Source organism: Oryx dammah, unplaced genomic scaffold (assembly GCF_014754425.2).
Source record: "Oryx dammah isolate SB20612 unplaced genomic scaffold, SCBI_Odam_1.1 HiC_scaffold_2, whole genome shotgun sequence".
In the NCBI taxonomy this organism is placed as follows: Eukaryota; Metazoa; Chordata; class Mammalia; order Artiodactyla; family Bovidae; genus Oryx; species Oryx dammah.
In genome coordinates this window covers 176,990,161-177,012,912 of record NW_024070186.1, presented here as the reverse complement: position 1 = coordinate 177,012,912, position 22,752 = coordinate 176,990,161, and the positions used below count along the sequence as shown (strand labels likewise).

The window sequence follows — 22,752 nt, the reverse complement described above, 5'->3', positions numbered from 1 at the left end:
CACGAAGTGTGGCAGGGACTACCAGTTGTCCTCCATATCCATTAGCCCCTGCCATATTTTTGCTGGCACATGGCTGACCAGCTAAAAACTACATTTCCCAGCCTCCTTTGCACCTGGAATCAGTCTCTTAATAACAAGAGGCCTATCCATAGGGACTTCCCTGGCAGTCTGGTGGTTAATACTCTGCGCTTTCACTGCAGGTGGGACAGGTTCAATCAGGGAGTCAGTCAGTTCAGTTGCTCAGTCGTGTCCCCATGGACTTCAGCATGTCAGGCTTTCCTGTCCATCACCAGCTCCCAGAGCTTGCTCAAACTCATGTCCATAGAGTCAGTGATGCCAGGATGTTCAGTCAGGGAACTAACATCCAAGAAAGGAGGCCTATCCACTTACTCATTCCCTGTCATATTATCCCATCTCTCACTTAAGAACAATGCTTGGCACAGGAAGTACTCAATAAAGGTCAGTTATTTTTACTTCTGTTGGAAATATTTTCATTTGTTAATTATGACCTGTATTTACATTCTTTTCCATCTGAAAGGTTGGCTGTTGTCAAAAATAACCTAGGACATTGCCCAGAGTGTAGGAGCGCTCAAAAGTATGTGCTGGATGAGCGGGCTTTCCAGGTGGTGCTAGTGGTAAAGAACCCTCCCGCCACCACAGGTAGACATAAGAGTCGAGGGTTCGATCACTGGGTCGGGAAGATCCCCTGGAGGAGGGAATGGTAACCCACTCCGGTATTCTTGCCTGGAGAATCCTATGGACAGAGGAGCCTGGCAGGCTGCAGTACATAAAGTCACACAGAGACGGACATGACTGAAGCAACTTAGCATGGATGAGTGAATGTCTTAGCGAGATAATATGAAAAGGTCCAACAGGGGCTGTGGGGAAAGTGGGAGATGGGCCAGCAGCTTTTCAGGGCACTTGCACTTGCTGCCAGAGCCGGTCGTAGAGAGAAAGGCCTTTGAGATGACTTCAGATAAGAAAACTGAAATAGCTTCTACATCCCTTTACAAAGGGGCTTGGGTGTGACTGGTGTAAATAGCTTGAGATCATAAGAGTTACCAGGGAGTCTTAGAGAGAAGGTCTCCCCAGTCTTGGCCCCTCACCACTCATTCTGGGCCTCGGCAATCCTTTCTTTAGGCCTCAGACACTTCTAAGTGTCCTCTCTGTGCCAGATGCTGGGAGAACAAGTGACTGGAGCTGGCTCTAAAAGCTCGTGAAAAATGATGTGAAAGCAAACCAGTCATAAAACACAGGGGTTTCTGCTGCTGCTAAGTCGCTTCAGTCATGTCCGACTCTGTGCAACCCCATAGAAGGCAGCTCACCAGGCTCCGCCGCCCCTTGGATTCTCCAGGCAAGAACATTGGAGTGGGTTGCCATTTCCTTCTCCAATGCATGAAAGTGAAAAGTGAAAGTGAAGTCACTCAGTCGTGTCCGACTCTTTGCGACCCTATGGACTGCAGCCCACCAGGCTCCTCTGTCCATGGGATTTTCCAGGCAAGGGTACTGGAGTGGGTTCATAAAACACAGACTTTATTAAAAATTAAATTATGTTAACTTACAGTTAAATGAAAGGTAACAAACACCCAAAGCTCATCACTTCCTAATTATTTTACTCTGCTTTACTGTTACCTATGCTCTTGAGGTTATTAATATCCACTGCAGGGCTTCCCAAACTCAGCACTAACGACATTTTAGACGGGATAATTCTGTTGTGTGAGGACTGGCCTGTGTGCTGTAGATATTTGGTGGCATCCCTGGTCTCCGTCCACTAGAAGCCAGCTGAACTTCCAGAGCTGTGATGACCAAAGGTATCTCCTGAAACTGCTAAGCATTCTATGGAAAAGCAGGAAGCAAAGATGCCTGATTGACAGCCACTGGCCTATGGAATCTGCATAGTGGAAACACTATATAATGGTGTGCTGCTATGCATTCCTTCCAACTCTGTGCTCAGTAATGTCATGTTAGTACCTGGACATTGGCCACAGTGGGAGCATTTACACCAAGAGATGGCAAAAATATTAATAGTGCAATTCATTTAAAAGTATGCTGGGTCTGTAGCCATTACATTGTGATGAGCACAAGAAACTGGAGTCTCTTCGGTATTTAAACTATCATCTGATTCAGCAAAGGAGTCTTGCTCATGCCAGCAGCAAATAAATGAAACTCCCACTCTGAACTTGCTTATTTCACTTCCATTTTACTCACTAAAGTAAGTGAAATTATCAACCAGTATCCACGTCACAACTTTACTCCTTCATCAACTACAACCAGAGGGAGGCTACAGATATGAGCACCACAAAAATTAGCGAAAGAATTCCGTGAGGATAAATTGACCATATGGAATTCACAATAGAATATTTTTATTATTGTTTGTAAACTGTATGCTCCACTTTCTTTTATCACTAACTGTCTAATAAGCTTACATACATATATGAACAAACATTCCCTCCCCACCTGCAAGAACCAGTCATTAAGCATTTGCCAGCATACCACTGGCTAAATGAGATGTTCAATCCAGCCCTCAGGGAGCATGGAGACTAGAGAATGAGGGACAGTTCATCTACCTGTCAAAACCTCCTCCCCTCAACCAAACTTGCTCTTTCACCATCTAAAACAGGAAATAAAAATGGGTGTAGGGGCTTCCCTGGTGGTCCAGTAGTTAAGAATCTGCCTTGCAATGGAAGGGACACTCGTTCGATCTCTGGTCAAGGAAGATTCCACATGCCGCAGAGCAACTAAGCCTGCAGCCCACAAGTACTGAGCCCGTGTGCCGTAACTACTGCAGCCTGCACGCCCTAGAGCCTGTGCTCCACAACAAGAGAAGCCACCACAATGAGAAGCCTGCACACCCCAAAGAAGAGTAGCCCCTGCTCACCGCAGGTAGAGAAAGCCTGTGTGCAGCAACGAAGACCCACCACAGCCAGAAAATAAAACAAATAAATAAATAAATGTATCTTTTAAAAAGGCTTTGAGTTATCCCTGTGCATGCATGCTCAGTTGCTTAGTTGTGACCAACTCTTTGCAACTCTCTGGACTGCAGCATGCAGGGTCTTTCCAAATAGACAGATTTAATTAGTTAAGATGAGGTCATACTGGAGGAGGGTGGGCCCTAAACTCCACAGGACTGTCGTCTTCCTAAGAAAAGAGACACAGACACACAGACACACAGACAAAAGGCCATGTGAAGATGGAAACAGACTGCAGTGATGCGCCCACAGACCAAGGAAGACCCCAGATCGCCTCTCCCCACCAGAAGCTAGAAAATCATGGGTCTCTTGACACCTGATTTTGGACTTTGGCATCTAGAACCGTGAGAGAATGAATTTTTGCTATTTTAGGCCACCCAGTCGGTGGTTATCCCTTATGAGAGTTCTAGGAAATGAATACCGTCTTGGAATTACATGTGAGGATGAGAAGATGGAGGAAAAGGTAGGAGGGGGCTTTTTCACTGTAAACTTTTCTATATTAAAAACCAATCTTAGCCACAGGGCTGTCTTCCCATACCCTCTTCCAGTTTGAGACCCACGACCCTCTGGGCCATGGCCAGGCCCACAGAGAGAGCCTGGTACCCTGTGCCCATGACAAACCCAGCCTCATCCAGCCACAAGCCTGCCCTACAAGACCGAGAGGACGGGGACAGATAGCTGGGAGCACACGTACACCGAGGGCCTCTCACCTTCTCCAAGGACAGAATCACACTCCCTAGGCCTGGTCAGGCCCTGTCCACTGTGCTCACAGAGCAGGGGGGCCAAGAGGGAGAAGACGCCCTCTCGATTCCTATGACACCTGTCCTGTTTGGGCCCCCTCTCCGGGCTCATCTCCTCACCTCCTCCTCACACCCCATGCTCCAGCTACACTGACGGGCTCCCGTCCTCCACACCCCACCCTGGCTGTCTCCCCAGGACCTAGACCCACGCTGCTCCCTCTGCACACTCTGCTCCTGCTGCCCTGTGCCTGGCTGACTCCACTGGGTCTTCAGGTCTGCCTTAGGGGTCACTTCTTTCATTCGTTCCACAAATGATGCTGAATGTGCAGTCTGTGCCAGGTCTGTTCTAGCCACTAGGGAATGACAGTCAGGAAACCCCAGCTAAGGCCCTTCCCTCATTTGTCTGCAGCAGCATCTTCTGCTTCTCCCGTCGCACCAGGCTGTAACTGCCTGGAACATGTCTGTCATCTGTACTCAGTCCCCAAGGCCAGAGACCAATTCTATTGGTGTCAGCTAACTTGGAAGTGCCCGGCCCCAGAGTGATGCTCAGTAAATTTCCTGGGCATAAACCCAGGGAGGGAAGCGTGATGGGTTGACTTGAGCTCCTCTGTCCATGGGATTCTCCAGGGAAGAATACTGGAGTGGGTTGCCATTTCCTTCTCCAGTGGATCTTCCTGACTCGGGGATCGAACCTGGATCTCCTGCACTGCAGGCAGATTCTTTATCAGCTGAGCCACCAGGGAAGCTCACAAACCCAGAGAAGGAAGGGTGATGGGTTGACTGAGCCCCCACCCGCTCACCTTCAGAGAGACATCTGCCAGGATGTGGTGGGGCAGCTGTGAGTACATGAGTCCCAGGCCCACGATGGCCTCCAGCTCGCCCAGGTCGGCTGCATGCTCCAGGTGGAAGACTGCCGACTCCCGGTCCCACTCCTCATCCTTCTCGCAGAAGCGGCCGGCCTCGTGGTAGCGCACCATGGCCAGATGGACCTGCCATACAGATGGCGGGTGGGCCTGGCTGCCTCCAGGTCGCAGCCACAGTCCAGGGCCCCCTGCCAGCTGGGGAAGCTCCGGGTTAGTGCAGAGAGAGCATCACCATACCTTCCCCAAAATGGACTTCCCGATTTTCTTCTCGAGGTCCAGAGCGTTGAGTCTCTGCACTTCCAGGGCCACAGCCGAAGGTCTCGGCAGGTGGAGGCGGGAGGAGTTGAAGAGATTCCACTTCTCCACACAGACCTGGGGAGGACCGGGCACTTATAGGCCAGAGAAGTGAGGGGCTGGGGATGGACGCACCCTCCCAGCGATGAAAGCCGGCCTGGCAAGTTAGGGGGCGTGGACCCATGTGGTATCAAGTTTTCTTGGACAAACGGGGCTTATTTCCACTCTCCTGAATGATGCCAGCTCGCGGGCACAGAGGCAAAGCTGAAGCAATAGGACGCAGAGGCTAGCACCACACACTGGCAGTTTGGAGAAGGGTCCCCTCACTTAACCATCTGAGTCGGTCGGGGAGGTTCGACCCCGAGCTGCTCCCCACACAAGGCTCCAGAAGAGCCTGACTACAGAGCCGGCAGCAAATCCACTGTGCTTTCTCTGCACAAGCCCAGGGTGCCTCTGCTGTTGGGCTGAGAAAACACGCCATGTCTCCCAGCTAAAGACACCCTTGTCCCAAGTTCTCACAGGACAGAGCCAGGCTGCCTGATATGTGCATACATGAGTGTGTGTGCACGCATGTGCTAAATATCATACAGTGCCCAGGGCAGCCCCTACAACAAAGAATTACCTAGCCCAGAGTTATCAGTGGTGCTGTGGTTGAACAACCCTGACTCCACACCATGCTGTGGCCTTGACCTGATTGACAGGTACCTCGTGGTAAGTAAATATTGCATGTACTGCATGGTAAGTAAATGCTGCGTGATAAACAATCTGTGTTCTGGAAGCAGCAAGAGTCAAGCCTGCCCCAGTTATCAGGGAAGGCTTCTAGGGGAGGTGCCACGAGGGTCCAGCCTGGGAGAGCAGACAGGCTTTGAGGAGATATAACCACAGAGGAGGAAGGACCTTGCAGGCGGAAGAGACTTGCCTTAGCAAAGGCTGGAGGGCCAGAGGTTCAAAGTGTGGCGCAGAGTCAGCTAGAGAAGAGGGTTCCCAAAGCTGGTCTTTCCCACACTTGCCTGACGATAATCTCCTGAGCTGCTGCTTAGAACTATTAGCCGGGTAACCTGGGGAGAGTTGCTTAAGACCCTCGTTTTCTCATATGTCAAAAGGGGATGAATAGGGTTAGCCTGTCTCACTGGGTGGCTGCAAGAAGTGTTCATAAATTAATGTACACTGGAAGGAGCGGAGGGGCGTGGCCTCCAGGACGGGCCATCCTAATCTCCTTTAATCCTCCCTGCAGATCCCTCCGCCCCCCACCCAGGGCAGGAGCTCGAAAAGTATTTGCCAAAGGGATTGGCTCCTTTGCAAAATCTTCTTTTAGGAGATGTATGAATTGCCCGGGCAGGCAGAAATGATGCGACATGAAGGGGGAGAAACAGAAAGAGAGCCTAGAAAAGATAAGCAGCAGCCATGACGAGGATTCCTGGGTGTGCATTACCCGTCCGGAGCTGCCCAGGCTGTCTTCATCCGACTCGTACCTCCGGTTACCGTTTGAGTGGCCCTGATGGAGAGAGAGATTAGAGTGATCCAAAGAGGGGCCCTTCCTTCGAAGAGCTGCTTCCTGGGGAACTGGCCCAGCCCTCCCAGGGGGCCCTCCTCAAGGAACTGGCTCGGCTTCCCCCCAAGGAAGCTGGCACATTTGCCAAGCAGACAGGATGCTGGGAGACAGGCGGGACTGATGCGCTGGTCTCACCTGTGCATAGATGGAATGGATTCAAAGGCACAGGATCCTGGTAGGCAGGCACTGAAAAAACTGGGCCAAGTGCTTCCTCCCTTAGCCAAAGCTCCCATCACCAGTCTATATTCACAGTATCAAAGCTGAGACCAGAGGCTCCCAGCAAGGCTGCCTTGATGCCCATGTTCCATTCTGGCACTGGGCAAAACCTAAGCAGCTGATACTACCTAAAATTGCCCTCACCTGAATGCTGCTGGAAAGACAGTTTAGGGCAATCTCCATTCTCCATTCTCCCGAGCCCTTCAGAGGGACTGCCGGGATCCTGTGCCTTTGAGCTGGGCCTGCCCACCTATACCAGCACCATTCTGGCCCACTGCCCAGCATCCTCTCTGCTTAGCAACCAGAGGTCCCAGCTTCACCGTGCGATGTGTCCACCATTTTCAACCTTGTGTCTAATCCCCCATGCCTATTCCCTTACTAAACTTACTAGTTCCCATTACCTGTTTTATCTTCTGCCCTGCATTTATCTGAAATGATTTATATATTAATTTACTTTATGGTCTTAAGACCCACTCACATTCCCCCCTAGTTCTCTATCCTTCTAGACAACTAGGCAACAGGGGACTCTGTTCTTATTTCCTGGGAGTTCCTTACATGTTCTCTGGGCTCTGGGTCATCCAGGTCACCCCGCTTCTCACTGGGATATCCACTGTCCCCACTGTTCTCAGAGTCCTGTGGAGAGAAGATGGTCCTATGGTCTCAGAGGTCCTCTGAATATCTGGTGTTGATACCTGGAATCTCATCCATTTGCTCCCTCTCCTTTGCCCCATCTCCTCACTTAACATTCTCTTCCTCCTACTTGTGTTGGCTGGTAACAAGGGAGCAGTAAGAAATAGTGGCGAAGAATGTGGGCTCGAGACGCAGACTGCCTAGGCTCAAATCCAAGCTTTGTCACTTGCCAGTTGTGACCCTGGACAGTTGCTCAGCCTCTCTTGAGCTTGGTTTCCTGAGCTGTGGGAATTCATGATAGCACCTATATCAAGGGGCTCTGAGGATGAAATGAGGTGTCACACTCACAGTGTGGATCATATTAAGTGCTATTATTAAGTGACTCACCTATTTCACAGGCAGAAAAACAAAGGCTGGTTTAAAGGATAAGATTTATCCAAGGATAAATCCAAAGAATGCTCAAACTACCACACAATTGTACTCATCTCACACGCTAGTAAAGTAATGCTTAAAATTCTCCAAGCCAGGCTTCAGCAATATGTGAACCGTGAACTTCCAGATGTTCAAGCTGGTTTTAGAAAAGGCAGAGGAACCAGAGATCAAATTGCCAACATCCGCTGGATCGTCGAAAAAGCAAGGGAGTTCCAGAAAAACATCTATTTCTGCTTTATTGACTATGCCAAAGCCTTTGACTGTGTGGTTCACAATAAACTGTGGAAAATTCTGAAAGAGATGAGAATATCAGACAACCTGACCTGCCTCTTGAGAAACCTATATGCAGGTCAGGAGCAACAGTTAGAACTGGACATGGAACAACAGACTGGTTCCAAATAGGAAAAGGAGTACGTCAAGGCTGTATATTGTCACCCTGCTTATTTAACTTATATGCAGAGTACATCATGAGAAACGCTGGGCTGGAGGAAGCACAAGTTGGAATCAAGATCACCAGGAGAAATATCAATAACCTCAGCTATGCAGATGACACCATCCTTATGGCAGAAAGTGAAGAAGAACTAAAGAGCCTCTTGATGAAAGTGAAAGAGGAGAGTGAAAAAGTTGGCTTAAAGCTCAATATTCAGAAAACGAAGATCATGGCATCTGGTCCCATCACTTTATGGCAAATAGATGGGGAAACAGTGGAAAACAGTGGCTGACTTTGTTTTCAGGGGCTCCAAAATCACTGCTGGAGAAGGAAACAGTAACCCACTCCAGTACTCTTGCCTAGAAAATCCCATGGATGTAGGAGCTTGGTGCAGGCTACTGTCCATGGGGTGGCAAAGAGTCGGGCACAACTGAGCGACTTCACTTCACTAAAATCACTGCAGATGGTGATTACAGCTATGAAATTAAAAGACGCTTACTCCTTGGAAGGGAAGTTGTGACCAACCTAGACAGCATATTAAAAAGCAGAGACATTACTTTGTCAACAAAGGTCCATCTTGTCAAGGATATGGTTTTTCCAGTGGTCATGTATGGATGTGAGAGTTGGACTATAAAGAAAGCTGAGTGCTGAAGAATTGATGCTTTTGAACTGTGGTGCTGGAGAAGACTCTTGAGAGTCCCTTGGACAGTAAGGAGATCCAACCAGTTCATCCTAAAGGAGATCAGTCCTGGGTGTTCATTGGAAGGACTGATGTTGAGGCTGAAACTCCAATACTTTGGCCACCTGATGTGAAGAGCTGACTCATCTGAAAAGACCCTAATGCTGGGAAAGATTGAGGGCAGAAGGAGAAGCAGGTGACAGAGGATGAGATGGTTGGATGGCATCACCGACTCAATGGACATGGGTTTGGGTGGACTCCGGGAGTTGGTGGACAGGGAGGCCTGGCGTGCTGCAGTTCATGGGTTCATAAAGAGTCAGACACGACCGAGCAACTGAACTGAAAGCCCTCTGCCAAAACTGCACAGGTCAGTTCGGCATATTTTTTATTCTTCTAGATCTGAATTCTGTTGTAAAAAGGAATCTGGTATAATTTAGAATTTCTAAAACTTCAGTCATTTGTCTATCAGTGTTGAGTTGTGGTCATATCTGCATGTCACCTGCATCACTGTTCAGGTAAAACTTTTATTTTTTTTTCCTTCTTTATTCCACTTAGAGACATTTCAAATGCACCTATAAGAATAGACAATTCTAAAATGAACTCCTGTGCCCCTGTTGCTAAGTTCCAACAGCTCTTAACACTAGGCCTTAGTTACTTTAGATCTTTTATTTCTAAAAGGAATTGAAACATTTCTGTTAAAATGTAGACTTCTTATGAGTCTCCTCCTGACTCCGTTCTCTTCTTCCTTGAAATAATAAAACTCCTCTCACGAATTCATACTTCTCTTTTATCATTTTTCCTTAAATAAACCATTTTATTTTACTTAATATATTTTTAAAAGCAGCTTGGTATCACTACCATGAATGTAAAACTTGGATCAGTCTCCTAGACAGATGGGAGCCATGGGACACACACAATGGAATCCTTGGCCTCTGGTCTGGCCAGGAATCTGCTCTACCCCAAGGAGCTGTGTTACCCTAAAAAGGCCTCTGCTCTGGTTTCCAAGCACACCCCAGGCTTCCCACTGCCCTCCCCCAGGCCTTGCTCTCTGTGAGTCAAATAGCTATTCTATTTTTTTTTAACTATTTCAATTTTTAAAATTGAGATGTAACTTACAGACAGCTAAACTGAAGTGTTCAGTGTGCTGAATGAAAGGCTATTTTTGAAATCAGATCACAGGCTATACTCAAAAGCTGCAGGCAGCCCCCTCCTCGCACCTACTCTCTGCAAGACCTTGGGCTATGTGTCCCATCTTTGGTAACCACCCCTAAGCCAGGCAACAGAGTGCCTTACTCAAACCCCAGCTCTGCACTTGCCAGCTCTGGGACCCTGGGCAAGGCAGCCAACCTCTCCAAAACACAGTGTTCTCATCTGAGAAATGGTGGAGAATAACATGAGGGACAGCAGTATGCAGAGGGTTCAAGGCCAGATGGCCTGGGTCTGAATGCTAGCTCCATCACTGATTGACCAGGAGCAAGGAGCTTACTTTTCTGTGCCCCGGTTTCCCCATCACTAAATCAGGGATAATAAGAGCACTGCCCAAGCAGAGCTGGGGACAGGCAAGTGGCTGAGGCAACAGGTGGGAGGGAGACTTTTCACCTTACTAATCTTCTGAACCTTTTCGTTTTCAACCTACTCTGAATTTCTAAAATTCATCCTGATTCTAGAAAGAAAAGTGAAAGTCGCTCAGTCGTGTCTGACTCTTTGCGATCCCATGGACTATACAGTCCCTGGAATTCTCCAGGCCAGAATACTGGAGTGGGTAGCTGTTCCCTTCTCCAGGGGATCTTCCCAACCCAGCGATCAAATCCGGGTCTTCCACATTGCAGGTGGATTCTTTACCAGCTGAGCCCCAAGGGAAGCCCTAATCCTAATTTTAATTCTAGAGTAAAACATAAAAGCCATTCTGAGAGGAGCAGAAACTATTATCTACCTCACAAGTTATGTGAGAATTAAATGAGAATTATCTACCAGACTCTTAAAACTGTCTGCCTATAGTGACAATCCCATACGTGCAGCTCTTCCTACTTTCTTCTGTCACTCAAGAACTCTGCAAAGCAGTCAGGAGTGAAGCTGAACCTTTGGAGCTCAGAGGGCAGCTTAAGGTGCTACTGGCCTGTGCAAGTGTGACATTTCTGTGAAGTCTGTTTTAAAAATTCTGATGAACTTCTTTTTTCACATAACTTCTTTTTTTCTTATGTCACATAACAATAGACGTATGTGAATCTACTCTTTCAACTGTAAATTCTATGAACTCCAAATGCAGAATAATTATTTCTGATGAAAATAAAGGGTTTAGATTGAGATATGCTGCTGCTGCTGCTGCTAAGTCGCTTCAATCATGTCCAACTCTGTGCGACTCCATAGACGGCAGCCCACCAGGCTCCCCCATCCCCGGGATTCTCCAGGCAAGAACACTGGAGTGGGTTGCCATTTCCTTCTCCAATGCAGGAAACTGAAAAGTGAAAGTGAAGTCGCTCAGTCGTGTCCGACTCTTTGCAACCCCATGGACTGCAGCCCACCAGGCTCCTCCGTCCATGGGATTTTCCAGGCAAGAGTACTGGAGTGGGGTGCCACTGCCTTCTTCGTGAGATATGCTAGTAAGTGTAAATTATTCACTGGATTTCAAAGACTTAAAAAAAAAAAAAACACTATTTCTTTATTTTGGCCTCATCATGCAACACATGGGGTCTTAGTTTCCCAACCAGGTATGGAACCCATGTCCCCTACGGTAGGGGTATGGAGTCTTAACCACTGGACTGCCAGGGAAGTCCTTCTAATGAATTTTTAATTTGACACTATAACATATGTTCCTCTGAATGCAAATATGTCATCTACAGTGTCTTACAGCTGAATCACGAAGAGGCTGTAGGAAACCTGTTCTGCTCATCTGACCTGGGAGCATCACAGCTGCCTGTGCTGTGCGTTACACACCGGACCCCCAACATAGCTCCTTCTCCCCCAAGGCACACACACATAGCAAATCAAACCCAGGCTCAAGCCCCGCGTGTACCAGAAGGTCACACTGTGGCTGATTTGGATTCTCTGCTCTAACCACCTCCGGAAACTGAAATGGACCCTGCTCTTCCCAGAGGCTTCTGCCTGTGCCCTCCTGCCAGTGCCCCCAAGCAGACCTGGGCTGCCCACCTCTGAATCTGCCGACTCACCCTCAGTTCCCAGAGGAGGGCATCCACTCCTACCCAGCCCCGCTCCCCCAGCCCCTCCACTCACCCGGTGGTTGTCCAGAGGGTCCTGGTCTCGAGGTGCCATGTTATCGAGGTCGCTGAACACAGGCCAATCTGGGCAGGGAGAAGACAGAGCAAGGCAGCAGTTGCACGGCTGCAACAGTTCACAGGGTCCATCTAAGCCGTCTACAGCGGCCACCAAACCTTTCTTAGTTTAAATTTATATTTATTTTTGGGGCCACACCACATGGCTTGCAAGATCTTAGTTCCCTGCCCGGAGATGAAGCCCAGGCCCTTGGCAGTGAAAGCACAGAACCCTACAGAAAGCACCATTGAAAGCACCACTGGACCCCTAGGGAGTTTCCAAGCCTTTTTTATTTGATATTTATAAAGTACAAAAACGGGAGAAGAATGTTGTTGGCACCTGAGAGGCCACAGTTCTTCTCTGAGAATTTACCCAGACTCTCTACTTGCCAGCTGCCTGGACTTGTCCTGAGCAAGTAGCTTAGCTGCTGCGCTGCCTTGGGGTTTCCATAAAGCAAACAGTGATACAACTGTGTAACGTACTGATCAGCATCATGTGCTTGACCTATGGTTAGCTGTCAATGAGGTGCAGTTGTGAATGAAAAAAGAGGCATTTGTCCATTTGGGGTACAAATGGGAGAAGCCTTAGATGGTTTAAAACCCAACGATTTCCTGGCAGATCCCAGTCTTTATCTCTTGCCCCAAACTCCCACTAACCAAATCCGGCTTGTCTGCTGTTTTTATGCTTTTTTTAAATAATCTTTTTTTTTTTAATGTATTTATTTATGTTTGGCTGTGCTGGGTCTGTGGCCGTATGCGGGCTCTTTCTCTAGTTGCTACAAGCGGGGGCTACTCTCTGGTTGTAGAGGGAGGGCTTCTCCCTGCAGTGGTTTCTCTTGCTGTGGAGCATGACCTGTAGGGCAATCGGGCTTTGGTCGTTGTGGTGTGTAGGGCTCAGCAGTGGCGGCTAGCAGGCCCCCAGAGCACAGGCTCAGTAGCTGTGATGCACAGGCTCAGCTGCCCCGGGGCATGTGGGATCTTCCTAGACAGGGATCACACCGGCTTCCCCGGCATTGCAAGGTGGGCTCTCAACCACGGGACCACCAGGGAAGCCCTCTTAGATAGTTTTTAAGAAAGTTTTTCATATTTTTAAATGGTTGAAAAAAATCAAACCTACTTTGTAACATGTGAAAATTACTTGAAATTTAAAATTCAGCAACCATATAGTTTTTTGGAACACAGCCACACTGATTTGTTTTAAATATTGTCAATGGTCGTGTTTATGTTGCCCACATAGAATAAAATATTTACTCTCTGGCCTTTTAAGAAGGAGTCTGTCAACTCCTGCTCCAGACTATTCCCAAGGCCCTTTGTTGGTGATGTACAGGCTTCTTTAAAAGTTCGTCCTCTCCTGCTCCCCTGGGGCTTCTTTCAGCTGAATAACTGACCAGAGTCCTGCCAGTTCTTCAGCTCAGAACCGTGGAGTCAGTCTTGCCTCTCCTCTTTCCTGCTGTTGCCACATCCATATCATAAGTAAAGTCTGTCCATAACATGAGTAAACTCTGTCACTTCAGCTTCAGAAATAACGATTGCTGTTTTTCTCCTGTGACCTAATCACATGATACTAATTGGTTTCTGAACCCTGAACAACCTTCAGATTCCTGCAAAAGCCCTCTTTGGCTGTGACAGACTTTAAGATACTAGTATTTATTTGCTAATATTTTATTTAGAATTTTTTGCCTTGCATATTTATAAGTGAAGTTGGGATAAAACTTTTCTTTTTTGCTGTTTTGTCAAATTTTGGTGTAAAACTTTTTGCAAATTTCAATCACTGAAAAATGTTACCTTGTTTTCTACAATACAGGTGGTTTTTACGGCATTTGGATGGCTGCATCTTGAAAGTTTATTAAAAGAACTTATCTATAAAGCCATCTGGGCCATCAGTCTCTTTGGTTGGCATGTCTGATTTTCTAACAGAAGTGGAAGCCAGTTTAGCCCTGTTCTACCTGGTGCTTGCCCCCTCCAATCACAACGACCAGGGGCCAAACCATCACTTACGGAGGTGGTCCAGTTTCTGGCTCTGTGGCGTGGCTGAAGACGGTGAGGAAGGGAGAGAGTCAAAGGTCACGTCACTCATGTTGTCATCTCCGGAGTTCTCTGAGAGGCGAAGGAGCAGTGGGGGCCGGCTCCCTGAGAGGGTCCTCACCCGTGGGCTCCCGCACTTTTCCTCTGTCCCCCTTAAGATGGTCTTGGCTGACTGCTGGAGAATTAACAGGGACATGCACATCACACAGGCACCTTTTGGGAACAAGGGGTTCTTCCTGTTGCCTGTTGGTCCCTCAAAACCTGAGGCCCTTTCAGCCATAGAGACCTTAAGGACTGGCAGAAAATCTAAAAATAATCAGTGGGGGATTAATCCGAAGGCCTCTAAGAAGGGGCATCTGGAACAGGAGCGCAGAGGGCCAGCACTCCCAAAGCGATGGCCACCGTTCATGGCCCTGAGCTGGGGGATGTCCTGCAGAATCCCAAGTTGGTCTTTGCCAACATGGTCTTATATCTGGTCCACATACTGGGGGTAGTAATGGGGGTACAACAGGGACACAGAGAGGTGCTCAGTGAGCCAAGTTCAAGCCTCATTTGTCAACACATCAGACAAACCACATACCACACACCCCACTCACTATCTGTACACACCTGGTCCCCTCAGTGTGGGCAAAAATCGGCCTGAATCAAGCAGACCCCAATTCCTCTATTAGTGGGGACACTCAGGAGGGCTGTGTACACTGGTTCAAAAGGGGTGAGGGACACAGATGGGACTAAGATTCTTCCAGCCACAATACTCTTCAATTAAGCACCACAGGGCCTGGGCCACCAGTGCACAGGAAGCACAGTTTTCTGGTCCTGCAGCAGAAGGGCCCTGCCAGTCCACACATGCTCATACTGGGTACCTACCAGCAGCTTGGTGTTCTGATTCACTGCATCCCTCTCTCTTGGGGACAGGTCAAAGGGAGCGAGGCCCATGCTCTTGCAAATCCGGTTGCAGGCATGCGAGTGGAAGAAGAGAGCCATCCCGCGGACACCTGAAGACAGAGTGGGGAATCTGGAGCATTGCTGTGTTTTGGGATGGGGGCAGGACAGCGCTGAGCACCCTAAATATGGCAGGGGCCAGACATCCCAGGCTCCCATCTCCACAGTCTAGGGCAGGCCCATATACCACCTTGGCCTGCTTGCCTAGGTGAACAAAAAGCCTGGAAATTTTGCAGGGAAGCGTGGTCTCTGGGGCCATGCTGGCTTTCCCAGCCTACCTAGATTTCCATCTCCAAAGTCAGTGCCCCTCTCAGTGTGGATCTGTGGGTCGGTGTAGAGGTCACCCACACCCTGGATGTCCACCACAATCAGCTGGTGGCCGGAACGCTCAAAGGTGAAGTGGCTGAAGGCCTGTGGGGTGAGAAGGAAAAGGTGACTGCAGAGACCAGGCTGTGGGCTGCGTGGACACTGACAGGCACTGCTCTGATGGGCTGCCGTACCCCAGTTCTGCCCACGTTGGGGGCCTTTCCCTGCAGGGAGGAACGTACAGAGGCAAGGACAAAAAAGGAAGCCCTATTGTAACTCGGAGGGGCCCACGGTCTGCTGAGATGGGACACGGGGCTCTGCAGGGGCCTACCTGCGGCGTCAGGCGCACGTTGTCATCACGGACGAAGCCTGAGTTGGAGTTGTACTTGATGTACTTGCCCTCGATGTAGTGCTCCAGGTGGAACAGCGGCCGGCCCGGTCTCTCCTTCAGCTCTAGGACGCACATCTGCATGATGTCCACCTGGCGGGAGGGCGGGAGGAGTCGGGGGAAGGGCAGGCCCAGGGGGCACCCTCCTCTCATAAGAGGCTGGAGCAGAAAGGCTGAAACTGCTGACTGTCCCCAGAATCCATTCCCCTTTTTCTTCAGAATGAAAACCCCTGCTATGGAGTGAATGGATCCCTCCAAATTTCATCTGTTGAAATCTCAAGGCTCACAGGTGATGGTATTAAGGAGGTGGGGCCTTTGGGAGGTGATAAGGTCAGGAGAGAAAAGCTCTTGTGAATGGGATTAGTGCCCTGAAAAAAGAGACCTCAGAGAGCTCCCTCACTCCATGCAGACTGTGACAGCAAGAAGGTGCCGGCATGAACCTGTAAACCCATTCTCCTGTATTTTGTTACAGCAGCCCAAATGGACTAAGACAACCTGAGTTGTAACACGATGCACAGCCAGCCAGCAGCGATGGCATGGCTTGGCTTCCCTTGCAGCTAGATGTGGCCATGTGACTAAGCCCAGCCAATAGGAAGCAAGCACCAGGGATGATGTAACTCCAGCCTGCCCTCTCCTTCTCTGGCCTTCCTGAGGCTGTAAGGTAGACATCTGCCAGTGAGCCAGAACTGACCATGAAGTCCAGGGCAACTCCTGGCAGATGGCAAACAACAACACAGAAGGAACCAGGCCTCTGGATGACAAGGAGGTGAAGCAGCAGCCCACCCTGAGCCCCATCTAAGTGAGGCTATTCGATGAGATGGAAGGAAAGCATTTTGAGTTAGCACACAGCTGTGAGTCTGCCTGCTAAGCAACTTAGCCTGCACCTTGTGCTAATACAGAGAACTTGGGCAAGTTATTTCCCCAGTTTGTGCCTCAGTTTCCTCGCCTGTGGAATAGGTATAAGGATGAAATCTGTTGGTACAGGAAAGTGAAAGTGAAAGTGAAGTCGCTCAGTTGTGTCTGACTCTTTGCGACCCCATGGACTGTAGCCTATCAGGCTCCTCCGTTCATGGGATTTTCCAGGCAAGAGTGCTGGAGTGGATTGTGATTTTAGTCTGCCAGTGTTTTCTGATGTCATTATCATCAGCAGACACAATTCTAGAGTGATACATGCCAAACCATAACAATGGTTCTTTCCCTATAAAGGGGAATCACTGGGAACTCAGACATTCTCTGCTAAATTTTGCACCAAGAGTATGTTTAATTTTGTACTCAGATGAAACTGTGTAAGTACTGTGTATGTTTGTAACGTAGGATAGGGAAGAGCTGGGACTCTAACTTTGACCTGTTACACAAGGTCACACCCATGGTACCCTGTCCCCATCGAAGCCACCCACAACAGGAGCCACGTCTGGGTTTCCCAAGGAAATGACCACCCAGGAAACAATTTGGCTGGGTCAAGGAAGACAACAGCTGCAGAGGCCAAAGGGGTCCAGAGCTGGGAGCTTAGAACCTCCCCAAACGTGGCCTCAGTTCTGAGAACTAGCCAGAGGGGAAGGAGCAGCTGGTTCCCAGCGGATTCCTGTCGCCAAAACTGGCTCTATCCCTACAAGGAAGCGTGCAGCAGGGCCACTGGCTTGGCCAGGAGGCAACTGGGAGAGGGTCAGTGGCAGAGACACATCCTCAAGGCGACGGCCAGTTCCTCCTCAAACAACCACATTACTCTCCCTTCATCAATTCAACCACCTTATTATTCGCTGAGCACCTAGGCACTGGGATAGAGCAAATAAGACAGATAAAATCCTTGTCCTCAGGGGAGAGAGGCAACTGAAGTATACATGAATAAATACATGAATAAGACTCTTTCAGATACTGCCAACTGCTCTGAAAAAAAGAAACCAAAACAAACAAAATGACATGTCAGAGGGTGCAGCAGTGGAATGGTTACTTCATCTTCATTTAGGATGGTCTAGCATAGCCTCATAGCTCAGTCGGTAAAGCATCTGCCTGCAATGCAGGAGACCCGGGTTCGAAATCATAAGTCGGGAAGATACCCTGGAGAAGGAAACGGCAATCCACTCCAGTATTCTTACCTGGAAAATTCCACGGACAGAGGAGCCTGGTGGGCTACGGTCCATGGGGTCGCAAGAGTCGGACATGACTTAGCAACTAAACCACCACCACCAGCACAGCCTAGCTGTGGAGGTGACATGAGCTGAAACCTGAAATGTAAGGACTGAAGGGATCCAATGATGCAGCCTTGGGGCACAGCCAGTTCAAAGGTCCTGAGGCACAAACAAGCTTAGGGAAGAAGGGAAAAGGGGCCAGGCCTGAGTGCATGGAGTCACAGCCCCTGAGGGTGGGAATGTGACTTCCTGTGTTCACACCAAGTATGCTTAATCAAGGGCTCTGCAAACACTAGGCACTCAATAAATTCTGCTGGTTGCCTGGAAATACGGCTCTCCTGAGGCACTCAGAAGATGGTACCTTATAGCTAGCATGAACACCAACAGTAGGAGAGCTGAACTGTGAATTTAGGCAGAGCAAAGGCCTAGCTCTATTTTCTAGCTATTTCCTCAAATGCATGCAGGCAACAGGAAATTCTGCTTGGCCTCAGGTCACCAATACCCTGGGGGCTCAAGTGAAGAAGCCAAGAGCAGGGGCTTGGAAAGTCTGAGCTTTCCAGGAATAAGCCCTGGCTCCATCCCTGCCTGTTTGAGCAAGAAACTTTAACCCTTTGTGCCCCAGGTTCCCCAGGGACAGATAAGGAATCCATTCCCCATGCCCTCTCCTGCTTTTTCTTGGCAGACACCAATCTCAGCCCACCTAATCTAAGAGGAAAGGAACCATAACCCTGGCTCTAAGGGTGGGTACAAGGCTCAGGCCTGCCCAATCTGCATATTCCCGCCTCCTGGCCATCATGATTGGCTCAGTGATAGGCATCTAACCTAATCAAGCCAATGAAATCCAGTTCTGAGACTTTCATAGAAACTTATGGGAAAACATGTCATTCCATCAAGGTTGCTAAGAAACAGAAAGGGAGCCTGCAGCTACTGGGGTCAACATGTCACTGCAAGCTGAAAAGCTGCCTAAGTGATGGCAACACAGAAGAACATTGAGGCTAGAGTTGGAGGAAGACTCCCAACAACCTCAATTTGGTCCTGGATCCAGCTGTGTCTGTGTATATGCATACTAAGTCACTTCAGTTCAGTTCAGTCGCTCAGTTGTGTCCAACTGTTTGCGAACCCATGAACCGCAGCACTCCAGGCCTCCCTGTCCATCACTAACTCCCGGAGTCCACCCAAACCCATGTCCATTGAGTCAGTGATGCCATTCAACCATCTTATCCTCTGTCATCCCGTTCTCCTCCTGCCCTCAATCTTTCCCAGCATTAGGGTCTTTTCAGATGAGTCAGCTCTTCACATCAGGTGGCCAAAGTATTGGAGTTTCAGCTTCAACATCAGTCCTTCCCATGAACACCCAGGACTGATCTCCTTTAGGATGGACTGGTTGGATCTCCTTGCAGTCCAAGGGACTCTCAAGAGTCTTCTCCAACATCACAGTTCAAAAGCATCAATTCCTTGGTGCTCAGCCTTCTTTATGGTCCAACTCTCACATCCGTGCATGACTACTGGAAAAACCATAGCCTTGACTAGATGGACCTTTGTTGACAAAGTAATGTCTCTGCTTTTTAATATATTATCTAGGTTGGTCATAACTTTCCTTCCAAGGAGTAAGTCACTTCAGTCATATCCCGTTCTTTGCAACCCCATGGACTGTAGCCCACCAGGCTCCTCTGCCCATGGGATTCTCCAGGCAAGAGTATTAGAGTGGGACGCCATGTCCTCCTCCAGGGGATCTTCCCAAACCAGGGATTGAAGCTGGGTCTCTTATGTCTCCCGAATTGGGAGGTAGGTTCTTTACAACTAGTGCCACCTGGGAAGCCCCAGCTGTGCCTGCAGTCAGCCCTATTTCTCAGTTATAGGAAGCAATCCATTCCCCTTTTGGATTAAGCCTGTTTGAATGGATTTCTGTCATTTGCAAACAAAATTCCTGACGAATAGACCCCATGTGTAAATGAAATAAAAACATTCCAACTTCCACCAACCTCAGAGCTCTGGATTTTTAAAATTTTCTTTTTCTCCTATTTTTTGGCCATACTGTGCAAGCATCCAGGATCTTAGTTCCCCAACCAGGGTTTGAACCCATGACCACTGAAGTGGAAGCATGGTGTTTTAACCACTGGACCACCAGGGAAGTTCCAGAGTTCTGTTTTTAAGAATAAATAACTTTTGGCATACAGAGCACTTGACTTGTCAGGCTCCATAAACAATGGGTTTTATTAGCTGCTGCTAACACAGAAAAGAAGGGGGCTTGCTGACCAGCACCTCCATCGCCCTCAGCTCCAGATCTGGGCTGCACTGGTGTGGGAATGTGAAAGTAAGGGCTGCCACACACCTGCTTGGGAGGCTTGTGCCGATTATACTCCTCTCCCCAGAGCTTGGCCTCCATCTGTAGACGCACGTCCTCGAAGTACACATCCCTGTCCACGGACTCAATGTAGCGCTTTGCCACGTAGTTGGAGGCCCCCTTCCACTGCTGGGTGTGCAGGAAGTTGGAGAGCTTCTTCCTGAGGGGAGAGGCATCAGGGAGCCTGCCTGATGGGGCTCACTGGGACCCCAGTCCTAGTCCTCAGGATGGGGAGACCCTGCCTGATCTGGCAGACAGAGTCAGGAATAAAATGCAGGAGGCGGGAGGGGCTTCCCCACCCCGCAGCATCCTTCAGAGATCTGGGAAGGGGGTCAAGGGACAGACTCCCTGTTCTGCCCACACCCATCCCTACAGCCAGGCCCAGTGTGTGGCCCAAGAAGAGAATGTCACAGAGCCCCTGCTCTCAGGAGCCTGAGGGCATCTGGGCAGGGCCCCCAGAGTCAGGCTGAGTCACTTACGTCCTGAAGCACTCCCTCATTGCTCCCCGGCCGAAGGGCTGAAAGACATGACACAGATATGTACAAACCTCATGGACAAAACAGTGAGCTATACAGGCACTGTATGTGTACGGAGCTGCATTTAAATGGAGTACAAAAATAGGGACACCAACCTCAGGCAATAGAATTCAGAGCAGTGCTTACCCTTGGGAATAAAAGATAAGTAACTGGGGCTGAGAGGGTCTTCTAGGGGGTGCCAGTGATTTTCAGTGTCTTGATATGGGTACTGGTTACACGTGTGTTCACTTGGTGAAATTCATCAAGCCATACACTTTTCTGAGTGTGCAACACACTACAAAATGCTTCACAAATCGACCCTGCTGCTTCCTATGCAGGAACTTGTCTATTTTCTAGTTGATTCTTTTTTTTTTGCAACCTACTGAGTTCATCTTGTTAGATGAACAGTATTAAATGGTGACTCACAATTTTTGAAAACTGATATACATGTTCACAGTTCATTGATTTTCAACAAGAGTGTCAAGAAGAATCTTTTAATATATATGATCAATATATGAAATGTCCAGAATAGGTAAATAAACACAGACAGAGGTTAAATTAGTGGTTGCCCAGGGCTGGGGAAGAGAGGGAATTGGAGCCTGATTGCTAATGGGTATGTATGACGTTTCTTCTAGAGATGGTGAAAATGTTCTGGGACTGATCGGGGTGATGGTTGCACAACTCTTGATTATACTAAAAACCACTGAGCTGTACACTTTAAATAGGTATGTGACATGGTGTGTGAATTATATTCAATAAGGCTGTCATAAAAGATAAAATAAATACACAACAGAGAGTTCCCTAATGCTTAAAAAAAAGAAAAGGATGTGGAGGAGAGGGAGCGGGCACTGCAGCTGGTCAGCCTGGACCGCACTGGGCTCGAGGCTCTGCTCACCTGAGACGCCATCTTGATTAGGACTTCATCCTCCACCCACTCGCCGGTGACAGCATTGTACCTGCAGAGACCAGAACCCAGCCCAGGGCGCAGTGTCCATCACCTGATCTGGTCACTCACTGGCTAAAAGCAGACTTTTCTGGGCTTCCTACTGCTCTCAGGATCAAGTCCACTCTCTACCCACAGGCCCAGCTGACCTCCTGGGTTCAGTCTGTGGACATGCTCCCTCCTTCCCAGGCTCCCACCACACTGGCCTCCTTCCCTTTCCTCAAAGGCAGCTGTTCCTTCACCATGCCCCCCCCCCACCCCCAAGCTACTGCTGGGCTGTGGGTAGGCTACGGCTCCCCCACTGGACTGTAACTCCACAAAGACAAGCCACGTCTGTGCTGTGTACTGTAGGGCCTGGTACTGGGGTTGCTTAATAAATGCATGCTGGATGAACAACTGAATAAATAAATTTCTTTATTATAACTGGTCTAGATAATGAATGATGTAGCCTAGGAAGGAAGGCGGCAGCACCCTCGGTCTTGCCAGTGTGAGGCCCAGCCCAGGTTGCTAGGCCAGTCTCCTGAAGCCTGTCCCAGTGTAGACAGCAGTGGTGGAGGGTCCTACCTCTGAGTCCAGCCAGGAAAGGGGCTGCTGGCTACACACCCAAGACAGAGAGGCATGGAGAGGGTTCCAGTACATTTCCATCTCTCTCTTTCCCAGGGATCCTCTTTCCCAGAGCAAATCTCCCGCTAGGCCTGGCTGGGCCTTAACAGGTTTGTCTGGTAGAAAGCTCTTCAGTTCAGTAAATCCCCAAAAATCTAAAACCTCCCCAGGGCTGAGGCGTTCTCAGCTCTAGCAGATGCCTCCCTGGTGCACCCTTGGTGGGGACAGACTCCAGAACCTCCCAGCTCCTGAGAACAGCCTCCTCAGAGCCTGAAACCTCTACCAGGAGAAACAAGCAGAGGCTTGGCAGGTAAGCTGCCCCAGGCCTGGGGGGTGGGGTGGAGGAGGAAGGCTTGTCAGAGCCGCATACCTGCTGGCAACAAGCTCATGGCAAGTATTGTCTTCAATAAATAATGGCCATCATTATTATTAATTTTATTACCATGTAGGTGCCAAGGTAAGGGAAACAGTCTTTCCTCACTTCCA

General features: G+C 49.0%; 1 protein-coding gene across 3 annotated transcripts in view; it reads right to left on the bottom strand.

The window, feature by feature from the left end:
* Nucleotides 1–22,752, bottom strand: part of EEF2K (eukaryotic elongation factor 2 kinase) — a 66,608-nt gene that overhangs the window by 9,808 nt on the left and 34,048 nt on the right. For 2 of the 3 annotated variants that reach the window (XM_040257680.1, XM_040257685.1), the window contains 12 exons: nucleotides 21,616–21,676; nucleotides 20,685–20,722; nucleotides 20,194–20,365; nucleotides 15,679–15,828; nucleotides 15,320–15,452; nucleotides 14,967–15,094; nucleotides 14,073–14,274; nucleotides 12,037–12,104; nucleotides 7,190–7,267; nucleotides 6,299–6,361; nucleotides 4,810–4,944; nucleotides 4,510–4,698 (listed from right to left, as the gene is read on the bottom strand). In XM_040257680.1, the coding sequence (XP_040113614.1) occupies nucleotides 4,510–4,698; nucleotides 4,810–4,944; nucleotides 6,299–6,361; nucleotides 7,190–7,267; nucleotides 12,037–12,104; nucleotides 14,073–14,274; nucleotides 14,967–15,094; nucleotides 15,320–15,452; nucleotides 15,679–15,828; nucleotides 20,194–20,365; nucleotides 20,685–20,722; nucleotides 21,616–21,676 (1,417 nt within the window). The remainder of the gene's footprint in view (nucleotides 1–4,509; nucleotides 4,699–4,809; nucleotides 4,945–6,298; nucleotides 6,362–7,189; nucleotides 7,268–12,036; nucleotides 12,105–14,072; nucleotides 14,275–14,966; nucleotides 15,095–15,319; nucleotides 15,453–15,678; nucleotides 15,829–20,193; nucleotides 20,366–20,684; nucleotides 20,723–21,615; nucleotides 21,677–22,752) is intronic. The other variant, XM_040257689.1, reaches the window with a different exon arrangement.